General features: G+C 41.0%; 1 protein-coding gene across 1 annotated transcript in view; it reads left to right on the top strand.

Annotated features, from left to right (window-relative positions):
* uacab (uveal autoantigen with coiled-coil domains and ankyrin repeats b) overlaps positions 1–10,439 on the top strand; it is a 34,196-nt gene extending 23,757 nt beyond the window's left edge. Inside the window, exons 8-19 of the mRNA XM_028401356.1 lie at positions 348–529; positions 1,123–1,160; positions 1,609–1,665; positions 1,840–1,947; positions 2,348–2,380; positions 2,700–2,792; positions 2,967–2,997; positions 3,130–3,179; positions 3,479–6,178; positions 6,355–6,507; positions 6,780–6,845; positions 7,952–10,439. Of these exons, the coding sequence (XP_028257157.1) occupies positions 348–529; positions 1,123–1,160; positions 1,609–1,665; positions 1,840–1,947; positions 2,348–2,380; positions 2,700–2,792; positions 2,967–2,997; positions 3,130–3,179; positions 3,479–6,178; positions 6,355–6,507; positions 6,780–6,845; positions 7,952–8,023 (3,583 nt within the window). The 3' untranslated portion in view covers positions 8,024–10,439. The remainder of the gene's footprint in view (positions 1–347; positions 530–1,122; positions 1,161–1,608; positions 1,666–1,839; positions 1,948–2,347; positions 2,381–2,699; positions 2,793–2,966; positions 2,998–3,129; positions 3,180–3,478; positions 6,179–6,354; positions 6,508–6,779; positions 6,846–7,951) is intronic.
* Positions 10,440–12,249: the final 1,810 nt, after the last annotated feature.

Genomic DNA, 12,249 nt, shown 5'->3' with positions numbered 1-12,249 from the left:
GGAAAGCTGGCCAGCTATAGTTTGTTTTTAGCCCCCTGGGCTTGTTATCCATTTGCTTCCTCACAAACTGCTCTCAGTGTCCCCTCCCTTGACTGCTGGCATCAGGCAACACAGAGAGAAACCAGAGGACTTGTCTCTGCAGAAAACCCAGTAATGATGTACAGTTGCCTTTTAAAATATAAAATCTCGAATCTGCATCTATCAGACCACTGAAATAATAAGTGGTTGCTTAAAATGCAGTTTGAATTTTTTTCTTGCCCCGTTTGGTTTGAGAGCCTTAAATTGGAGTGACACAGTTGTTATGAAGCTTGATGGTGCACACCAACTGTCTGTGTTGTCTCCCTCAGGACAGCACTGATTCTGGGCTGCGAGTATGGCTGCAAGGATGCTGTGGATGTGTTGCTAAGGAGCGGCACTGATGTGAAGGCAGTTGACAGCCTGGGTCACGATGCTTTTCACTATGCTCGCCTCAGCAAGAACCCCGAGCTCGTCGCAATGGTCAAAAGTTACCTCGACAAAGCCACCAGAGGTTAGATTGCACACCATAATGAAGCGATTTAGCCATTTGTTTGGAATAAATACAGGGGTACAAGCATAATCAGTATTACCAAGGAAGGCAACAGTCAGACCAGTGAAGAAGTAAACATTTAAACTTCTCTCTGACAGTAATGGGTACTGCTGTTGAGATGACAGGATATTAACTTGAAAACATGTCTGTTTGACATTTTGAAAATTGCATTCAATTTTTTTTTTAGAACAAATTGCCCAAAAGGTGAAAGGTGATTTAACAAAAAAACAAAAACTAAGAAAACAAATGATGTGTTCTGTTTACAAGATAATGTCCTAGAACTGTTTGCTTTCAATTTCCTCTGGTATGTAAATATATTCTTTAGATTATCTATTGAAAATACAGAATGAATCATAGCTTGGTCCTCTGTGGATTTTAAGTCTAATCTTACCAAGTCCTTTCTCAACACTTGAGACCAAATTTGACGTATTGTTTGCTCCGCTTCTCTTTTGTGTGCATCAATTTCCAGGAAAACTGTTTTTTTTTGTCAAATCTTATTACCAAATTTTATTTGGAATGAATTCTCAGCTTGTTATTTTCTCATTTCATTACAGACAAAGAGGCTGGGAAAATGGAACAGTGGAAGCGACAGGTAACACCACAGCATTGAATTTACTGTATCACACCATTCATTAAACCTCCGCAAGTGGATAATAAAAAGCTTGCTGCTTTACATATTTTAGAGCACCATCATGTGCACATGTATTATGATGGAAAAAACAATGGAAAGACATTTTTGTAGCCATCCAAAACCACTCATTGACATGAAATTAAAGTAATTTTGTTGGGAGCGTTCATGTCCAGCATTCAGAAGCACATTATGAGGCTAAAAAAAAACTCGGTCATCTGCTGTTTATATTCAAATGTGCCTCGTTTCAAATTCTTAGAAGGAGTATTGTTTAGCACAGTTTTTTTTGTACATTATCTCACAACCTAGACACTGCTACTGTATTGTACATGACTGCCCTCTAGTGATTACAAGTGAGAGTTGTACCATATGGCTTCATGGCAATGGTATATCTATCCTGTCTCATCCTCAGCATTCAATGGAGAGATCTGAGGCAGCTGAGGTCAACCGAAGGGATCAGATCATACATGTAAGGCCCCCCATTCTGCACAGAGACCTTCATTTACACATAAGCAACTTTAAAACCATCAAGGAATATTTATTTGAATTTACAAAGTGAAAATAAAGATGCCAACAAGACATTTATATCATTGCATTCAGTTGTTTCATTTTGATTTTTTTATTTTAATGGTTGTGTATTTAGGACCTGGAAAGACAGAATGAGACTCTACAGGAAGGTCTCAGGAAGTACCATCAGGAGCAGAGGGCCCTGTTAGATAAAGTCAATGTGCTACAGCAACACCTCACACAGGTAAGCCCAGGTTACCACACAGCCACAGCAAGACATGACTGGATCTGACTGACTGGTTTTCTTATATAGTAGACAGAGCTGAAAGTCCTATTTTCAGTTTATGTGATAAGTACCAGCAAATGTAGTCAAACTGCTTTATGTCATGCCCCCAAGATAATAAAGGTAATATGTGATTTAGGAAATCTGTAATAATTTTTCAACCACAGGTGTTGTTTTCAGAGGAGGCAAAGTGGGTATTTAATACTGAGAGCTTATGTAAAATGATTAATGACGTGATTTAAAATGCCATATTTGGAGAATTTGATACATACCTCACTATTGCCTGCCAGACAGGAAACAGGAGAACAATGAATGAATTTTTCTGATATATCGTTAATTATGAATCCCTTTTTATCTGCAGGAAAAAATGGTCGTGGAGGACACTCAAAAAGAGGTATGAAACAAAATATATTGCATCACATTGATAATTGTCTTATTAGCTATCCATCTGATTTTTTAGACCTAGTCACTTTATATTAATAAAAAGCAACAACAAGAAAAAAGAGGGCAGCAACCATGAGTTCTGTGTACAAACAGAAAACACAGATACTGTCATATATCTTGACCAGATGTATCAGGATTGCCTTGCCTTGTTTTTCATGAACACTCTAGTTTGATGTGTGTAGTTCTCTTTTATCCTGTTTTATCTGAAGGTGTCTAAAAGTTCCTACAGACTCAGTCATGCCTTTTTCGTTTGTTTTTCAATATATCAGAAGGAGCGGTTGAAGTCGCTACTTAGTGCCAAAGAAAAAGATGAAGGAGCTCGAGGCCTGGAGACTGTCAAGGTTCAGCTCAGGACTACTTTAGTAAGTAATACTGAATATATGTTTTGTTTTCTTTTTGAAGGCAGTAATCCTCCTGGTAATGGTTACATTTTTTTCAGTTGCACATTGAAAAGTGAGTCAATGGTGCTAAAATGTCATTTAGAGTGTCTAAATCTAAAACATCTCACTGACTATTTTGTGTTTATGTATTGTTAGGGGGAGTACTCTGGACAGTCTGTTATCAAAGGTCAGCTTCCTTTTATTTATTTTTTTTGGATCATAAACACAACTACCCTACAAAATCTTACCATCATTTCAATCTTTACCTGCAGACTATGAGTTGATTAAAATGTATTTTTTGTGTTTTGTTGTCATTCAGGTAAAGAAAACATTTTGGTCAAACAAGCACACAGCCTGGATTCAGATCAGGTATGTTTCATATAGAAATATCTAAACTGCAGTGTGTAAAACATCTGTAGATACTGTAGTGATCTTACAGGACAAGGACTTGCATTAAATTGTGGCTGTATCCAGATGCTGAGTGGTTTTCTTTCTGGTTTCCAACAAAAGATTTTTATAACTTATTAAATTGATCAGTCTATGGTGAAAGAAAAATCAAATGAAAGAAAACATGACTGAGGTGTCCTCACTGAATCTTTTGTGAATGTTATGTAAGTACAAAGAAAATCAGTACTGTCAAATAAACCGTTGATTTCGTTTCTTTGCAGATGCTCCAGAATCCTTCCATGCCTCGATCAATGTCTCGACCTCCAGAGAAGAGTCCTCCCTCAGTAGTCTGGGACCCCACTGGTGAACTGGATGCTCTTCGACGTGAACTTGAGGCAGTCAAAAGAAGACAACAGGCAGCAGAGGAGGAGACAGCACGACTGCAGTCTGCACTAAACCGTAAAAACCGAGAGTGTCAAGAACTGGCTCAAAGCAGAGACACTGTTCAGAAACAGGCTGACCAGCAAATTCAAGAACTCGAGGATGCCTTGGGGGATGTTCAGACAAGGATGCTGGATTCTGAGTGTAAGGTCAAACAGCTGCAAGCCCATGTAGTTGCTGTTAAAGAGCACTTGGGAGGCCAGGCAACAGAAGAACTTCGTGCCCAGCTCCAGGATGTCAAGGCCAAGTATGAAGGTGCCTCAGCTGAAGTGGGTCGTGTTCGTAACCGCCTCAAACAAAGTGAGAAAGCTTTGGAGGAGTACAAGAGCAGCGAGAGCCAGCTGGCAGCTGAGACAGAGAGGCTGCACCAAGAGCTGGAAGCGCTGACCGCAGAACGAGATGATCTTGCAGAAACCCTTGTAGAAATAGAGAACCAGCTGAAAGAAACCCAGACAAAACATGGCAACACCGTACCAGCTGAGAAGTTTGACAACATGAAGAACTTGCTGACCAACGCAGTGGATGAGAAGGAACGGCAGATCGCAGAGCTAAGGGAAGACTATGACCGTGTGCTGGAGGAAGTGGCAGAGCTTCATCGAAAGCTGGACAGTCCTTCATCACAGGGAGGATCAGCTTCTATTGAAGAGCAACAAAAGATACAAGCTGCTCTTGAAGAACAGAATGTTTCACTGAAGAGGAAGCTGGTGGATGTAACTGCCAAAAGCCAGGCTCTTATACAAGAGGTTCAAGACAGTGATGAGGAGAGAAATATACTGCGAGAACAGTTGGAAGAACTCAGCAGCAGGATTGAAATTGACTTTATACCATTAAAGAAGCATGAAGAAGTTCAGAGGAACATGGTCACGGCTCTGGAAGAGCTTGAGGATAAACTGGTTGAAGCCAGTGAACGTTACGGAAAAGCAGAGGCACAAGTCCAGCAGCTTCAAACCGAGAGGGCCACACTGCAAGAGAATATCCAAAGTGCCAATAAGAGACACCAGAGTGAAGAGGATGGTCTGAAGTCTCAGAATGAAGAACTGATGGCAAAGTTTGAACTTTTGCAGAAAAGATGCGAAGACAGAGATAAAGAGTGTGTTCAGCTGACCGCACAGAGCCAGACTCTTAAACAGAGTTTGAAGGGTGAATATGTTTCCAGAGAGCAGCACGAGCAAGTGAAGACGGAGTTGAGTTCTACCTTACAGAGTGTTAAAGCTGAGATGGTGAAGTTGGAGGCCAAAGAAAAAGAATGTGGGACAGAATTAAAGAACGTGAAAGAAGGAAATGAAAAGTTGAAAGAAGAGTTGGAAAAGGTCCTGTTAGAGATGAAAACAGACTATATAAGTGTGAAGGAACACAGAGCTGTCACAGACAAGTTGACTGCTGCTGTGGAAGAGGGAACGAATAAAGCAAAGGAAGTGACAGCAATGTATGAATTGGCTCAGGAGGAAACTGTAAAACTTACTCATGAACTGGAGGCCCAGAAGAAAGAACTTGATACTATACAGGAAGCTATTAAATCCAGATTTGTCCCACTGAACGTGGCTGAAGAGAAAGAAACCTCCTACAGTGCCCAGGTGAAGGAGCTGACAGTCAAACTGCAGGAAATGGAAGAGAAGTATAATAAAGAGAGGTCCACCAGAGAGACCAACAAACAAGAGGAAGAGAAACTAAAAGTTGAAATGGAAACTGTTCAGCAGAGACTAGACACTGTTCTGGTTACCAGTGAAAAGCAGAGAGAAGCAGAGGAAGAGTTCAAGGTTAAATATGAAGAACTGACCCAGCAGCTGGTCAGCTTAGAGCAGCAGCACAAGGAGCTAACGCTTCAGAAAATTGAACTTCAAGACCAGAATGCTCTCTGTAACACTCAGATCCAGAATCTCCAGGAGCGTCTGAAGTCAGAGTTGACCCGGATAGCGACATATGACACAGAGCTCAAAGCCCTCCATGATGCCATGCAGCAGGCCCAGGCTGATTGCAAGAAAGCTAGAGAGGCTCAGCAGGAGGACGCGCAAAGAGTTTGTGCCTTACAGAAAGAACTTCAGCAACACCATGCGGATCAGGCATCGCTACTGCAACAGCACGCCAAGGCCAAGGAGGACCTGGAGGCTGAAGTCACCAAGCTGCAAATGGCTCTCTGTGAAGAAGAGGAGAACAACGCCCAGAGAGCTGAAGATGTATCTGCACTGCAGACTGAGCTCCTACAGGCCACGCAGACTCTTCAAGAGATTCGCTACAAGGAAGACCAAATGAGCCAGCTGAAGAAGGAAAAGCAGCAGCTGGAGGAAGAGGCCGCCAACCTGAGCGACAAGCTGCTGAGTTTAGCAGAAGAGTGTGAAAAGGCTCATCAGGAGGCAGCGCAGGCAAGAGCGGGTGAGGGCCGGGCCAGGGCGGAGATGGAGGCTGTCCAGGAGAAGGGACGTGCCATTGAGAGGGAAATCAGAGAGCTGAAGGAGAGGTATGATGAGTCTCTCAGCACCATCTGTGATCTCCAGAGGAGGATTCAGACATCAGCTCAGCAGACTGAAGCCAAAGACAAAAAGGTAGAAAATTATTGATTATTTTGTAAATATATTTGTGCCTGCTTTAAATCCAAGCAATAATTGTATACACAGACTAAAGATTTCTAAACATTTGTTTTTAATTGTTGTGATAAATCCTAGCTTCACTTCTGTCCTGTTGAATAAACAATGCTAATGTTAATGTGTGTGTGTGTCAGATCACAGAGTTGCTTACAGACGTTGAGCGATTGAAGCAGGCGCTGAATGGTCTGTCCCAGCTGGCATACACAAGCAACACACCCAATAAGAGACAGACGCAGCACATTGACACACTCCAAGCCCAGATCAAGAGCCTACAGCAGCAGCTGGCTGTGAGTGGACATACACTGGAAAAATGTGTACTACAGGAAATGATGTGAATTCATGTACATTATACATTGTGATTCATCATAGCGATATTTTACCATTATAATTAACAATAAGTGACTGACTTGTTGCTTGTAGCTAAATCCTACCAGACTCAAAAAGCCTTACATGTAATGAACTTAGGTGTAGCTGGAACTTTTATAGTGACGTGTACGTTGCTGGTGAAGAGACAATAACTTTTGTGTGATGTTCTTTCTCTCCCCTTCTGCTCAAAAAGGATGCTGAGAGGCAACACAGAGAGGTGGTTTCAATTTATCGAACTCATCTTCTCAGTGCAGCACAGGTGAGTTCCTCTCATTAATCTCTACTACACTTTTCTTCATAAACTCGGCACGTAAGATTTGTCTCATTACACTAATCGAGTTAAGTAGAATAATGGCGTTAACATCTAGTGCAACGCTTAGTGAGTGTTCCCAAAGTTCTTTCACTAATGTTGTTTTCACTATCCATATGGCTTTGTTCAGACTCCAGGGAAATCAAATTTGTTGCTTTAATTATATCTTTAGGACAGACTGCACCAATGTCATTTGATTCAAATTGGATTAGTGTGTTCAGACGTCAACAACCTTTCTTCATGTGTTGCTGTAATAGCAGTGGTTCTGTGGGAGGCTCTGGCCATTTCCCGTTTTGGTTGTGATTAATATGATCGAAATCATAGTGAAATTATTTAAAGAAACCTAAAGTTAATAGGTTTATTATTGCTGTCTGTGGAGTTGGATGTACTTTGGAGCCATGTTGTCATTAGAGGAACAACAGTGTTTGACCCTCAAAGCTTGTTGCCTTTCATTTCATTCTGCTCGTAGCACTGTGGTCTCTGAGCAGCACATGGATTTGATATTGTCTCGTGACAGGGAAGTGATCACATTTGCGCGGCCAGACCTTCCAAAACTGAGACTCATCTATAGAAATCTGATTGAAACACATTTAAAACCACCCTCAGATGTGGTTTTTATCTGTTTTTCCATCAAGAATCTGAAATCAATCTGGATTTGACAACATAACTCGGTTGGGCTTGAAAGATGCAAATGTAGAGGTGAAACTGAGGGCAGTGCACATTTCAACAGTGAATAATCCCACATCTGCAAACATGACTTTTTTAAGATTGTGGTTGTGTTTAAACAAACTTCAGCAACTTTTTTACCATTCAAAAATAAATTTTTAGAGAATTTCTAAATTTTTTAAATTTTTTTTTAGAATTTCTAGTGCAGGCAGCCTTTGTATGTGAGACTGTCATGTTAAAATCCTGCTACTGAACATTGATTAATCACAGCAGGGAACATCAATTAAGTATGGTGCTAGAAAGTTTGTGTGTTTGTAGCTTTTAAGATCTCTTGTGTGAGAAGTGTTACAAATTGAATAACTGAAGCTCATTTCTTGGTTCTCTTGTAGGGACACATGGATGAGGACGTCCAGGCCGCCTTACTACAGATCATCCGCATGAGGCAGGAGTTTGTGTGTTAAAGCTTGAAAAACACGATACCTCCTGCTGACTCAAATTCACAGTTTTCACATCCATTTTGCTGAAAAGTGTCCCTGCTGTGGCCCCTGTGGGCGCCCTGTGTGTGTTTGTCAACAAATTTCTCCCAACAAGCGGCTCCAAAAATCTTATTTCCTGTTTGTGGAATTGCTGCACTTTGATTCTGAGGTCTCCGTGCTGTGTGTACAGACGAATAACTGTCGCCACAAATGGGATACTTTAACCTCGATAAAAACAAAAAATTCACCTGCTAATGTAATAAAAATGTTTAACAATCCTTTAATTATCGTTTTTCTCAGATTTGCCCCCTTATGCTCAGTAATGCGGAAGTTATTTGAATCGTTGGTCTTTCTCATAGATTACACACACTTTCTTGAAAGCTGAAATGTAAATCGGACATCAACAAAAAGACCACTTTTCACATTCCCACCTGACAGTCAGCATTGATGCAGAATGTTTTCATATCCACAGCAATGTTTGCTAGAATTTTAAGGACAGGTTCACTTTTTCATAGTCATTCCTTTTGCTCACTCTGCTTTCTTAGTGTGACACAAGATACGTACACATGCAGTCTGAACTTTCCACACATAAAAATTAACCAAAAGTACTAAATATTAATCATCCCGATGCCAATTTTCTGTCACTTCAAAGCACCACACACTGCTGTTGGAAGGTTTGTAGGCACGATCCTTATGATAGTTGATTGTGGCTGGTTTTGTGGCAAATTTTCTTCCATAACCAGAAAACTGTAAGTTGTTATTAAATGGTGGGGGAGGTCCAAACACATGTCACATTTGGCATATGTTTGTAAATCTCATACTTCAGGATTGGATGTGGTTGAACAACTCATAAGTGCCCCCCCTCCAGTTCAGGGTTGAAAGGTGTTTTTGTGGCGGCTAATTCAAACAGGACTGTTATTATTCCAACTAAAATCCACAACTGTTGAGTGCCCTTATGCGTCTCAATGTTAACTAGTGTACAGCATGTGTGCTGTTTCATTATACTGAAATGGCTTCACCACAAACTGTTTTTACGAAGACCTGAAACCTGAAAATACATTTAAAGAGTTCAAATATTTTCAGTCAGTGCAATAAAATGATGATATTCTCTGATTTGCCTCATCACAGTTCAGCAGCTGAGGCTCAGATGACTCCCTCTTGCCTGTTTCTCCTCGCTGAGCTGCAGGGTGTGCTAAGTAACTAAGCATCTTTATCTCTCTGTACTGTTGCCTAATGTTAATCCATGAGTACATTTTTAAGATTTGCAGAAGGAATGGTCACAGCGACCAATAAATAAGTCATGAACATGAAAAGATGTGAACCTGTCCTTTTAACCTTGTTCATGTCAGGTTTAACATTTCAGCTGCTTTCTTTTTCTTCAGAAGGTCCAAAACAGTCAGATACCAAAGACCTGAACTTGATCCAAACCTAAAAGGTACCGTTTTTGTAGATGGTGGTTTCAGTTGGATTTTGGAGGGCACAGTCTGTGCTTTGGTCATGCTGGATTTGAGTCATGAGGGTGTGGAGTGGAGATCTCTCTTGCTGTGTCTGACAGTTTGCAGTGGCACTTCGTCTTTTTGTTGAAACCAGAGTGTCCTCTAGTGGTGAAACTTGGCAGGCCAAGTTGATAGAACCTGTAATGACTCTGCGGCCCAGGGGTAGGCAGCTGTTGTCCTTGGAAGCTGTGATGTTTGCTCCACAAAATAATCATAAAGCTTTCAGATAACATAAAATGTGAATTTATAGCCTTATCTTCTAATACCTGTTGCTTTGTTTTGCTACATTATTCTCATTTTTTTTTAAAACAAAAGCTTTGTAGAGAATGTGCAGCAGTGAACTGGACAGCTGTCTGAGGACAGCAGCTGTGTACCCCTGAGCCGTCCCATTGTGACTCCTGATGGTGTAGTGTAGTGCTGTTGTGATTGTGGAGCGAGTCTCTTTTGCCTTTTCACTGATATATTTTTCATAGCTTTGTACTACTTTAATTACTGTACTACAGTGTGAGAATTCTGATATTCAGCAGGTCTGGAACTAGAACGGCACAAAACATGTTCAGGGTAACATTTACTGTAGGATGACATCAGTAGACCCCTTTATTTATGTGATACACTACCCCATTTAATTAGGTATTCGAAACACTCCTATCTTTACTAACACACTTTAATAAATAGCACTGTTTTTTTAAACCTCAGCCACAGCTCTGCAGATATTAATGATTAACACTATTTCTTAGTTTGTCCCTTTTCACGTTAACAGAAAATAAACGCAATCCAGTCAAATCTCTAAATATGAAACATGTACAAAGTCAATATGTTTAAACTGGATGTTTTCTTTGGTAATAATGTTTGTGTTTGTTTATCACGCATACAAAGTCAATTAAAGTGCCTAACATAGAAAACTACATTGTTGTCAGTGTATGTTTATTATTCCCACACTGAAGAACCTCCTGCAGCGTTTTAGCCACATCACCGGTGCTGTCCAGGCTTCAATAATACACCACTGGAAGAAAATTCCCACTGGAAGAAAAGTTCCCCAGAAGAGGAACCTTGTTGATCCTACTGCCACCAGCAGGTCACAGCTTTCCCTTATGAAATATAAGTTTCTTACATTTTTTTTGTAATCACAGACTTTTGTGATAAGTAACTGGAACGGTTGTCTCCAGATGTTGTTGCAATTTTATCTCATAACACAAGAGAAATGGTCTGTTGTTTCCCGGGTAACCACCTGACTTTGGTGTTATTAGAATGGGAAAATGAGTTACACAGCTGTACATCATGTAACTAGTGTTTTGTAAGGTAAAATTATTTTGTGGTGTAATATAAGGCTGTCTGACAGTGAGGCAAAAGTATGATGATGTTCTAAAAATCACATACTGACACATAAAGTGACTTTGTGTGTGTGTGTGTCCTTGCAGTCATCTACTGCAGGTAAAACCACAAGCAAACCCCATTATAACACAAACGATCCGTACTGATCCAAAAATGACAAATCTGCTTTATTGTGATAGTTGCTTATTTTGTTGTTTAGTCAGAAGAATATCTTCTTTCTGTGGAGCATTATGTATCGCCTGTGTGCGCCCTCAGCTCCACTCATTTCCCTTTGTGAGAGTAGCTCAGTTCATGTGGTTTCACTTTGAGCACAATCAACCCAGGAATGAGAGCGAGTAGCTCTTTGGCACACAGCGCTCACTTTTATCTTTAAGCCTGCGCCTCTTTTGATTTGTCTGTTGCTCTGTTTTTTTTCCACTAGATTTATTTTTCATTAAAGCTCCTTTTGACGGGATGCTGAGAACAGAGGTCAGGGCTGCGTCAGTTATCTCGCTTCGTGGCGTGCACGGTCACTGAGTGCGGGGGAATTTTTCATTTAAAGAGTGCAGCGTGTTTAAATTGGCTTCATTCTTTTGAAAATAATCAAGATTTCTAATACTTCTAAAAAAGATTAATACCACCTCAGTCAAGAGCTAATCCTTCTGTTATCCCATCATCTGTTCACACAAATGCACAACATGCACACACACCCCACTAATTGATACAAGACTTGTCCTGGGTTGGATTTCTTTGAGAAGTGGCAGCCCTGCCTCGTCTCTCCTCCTCCTCCTTCCTTGGTTTTATGATTCCCTTTTTTGCGGTCAGCCCTGAATAAGCTGTTCTCAGCAATTATGGCAAATACAATTCAATCTGTTGCTAGATCTCTCTTTAATCTCATTTCCAGGGTCCTAATCAGTCCCATACACCCACTTGTGGCCGTTTGGTTAACCACAGTAACCCCCTTTCCCCACCGCAAAGGACCCCATCTTTATAAAATTCGTCATCCCGAGAAGGATCAGAGACATTATTTATGTTGGAATAAGCCCCGGCCGTCCACTGCGTGCCTTGTGAGTGGTGAACTGGCTGAGGAGCCAGGCGGGTGGTTTTATACACATCAAATAACACGCCCACATCCTTGCTTGCAGCCCTCCGAGCTGTCACGAACGTTTGTTGTCTCTCCCAGCAGTCTTCCACCTCAGTGGCTGCTCCTTTCTCCTCCCGACACTTGTTCCCTGGAGGAGCTGCTGCGCTTTGTCAGCCACACAGAAACTCAGACACCTCTCTCTCTCTCATCCAGTGTTTCTGTTCCTGTCTTCCTCACATGTTAAATACTTTCATCACCTGTGTGGTTATTTGGGTTTTTTTTTTCTTCCTCCAACTTTTTGTTAAAGGAGTACTCCGTGT

The sequence above is a fragment of the Parambassis ranga genome, chromosome 3, assembly GCF_900634625.1.
Source record: "Parambassis ranga chromosome 3, fParRan2.1, whole genome shotgun sequence".
NCBI lineage: Eukaryota > Metazoa > Chordata > Actinopteri > Ambassidae > Parambassis > Parambassis ranga.
Note: the sequence above shows the minus strand (reverse complement) of the source record. Positions and strands in the feature narration are given on the sequence as shown.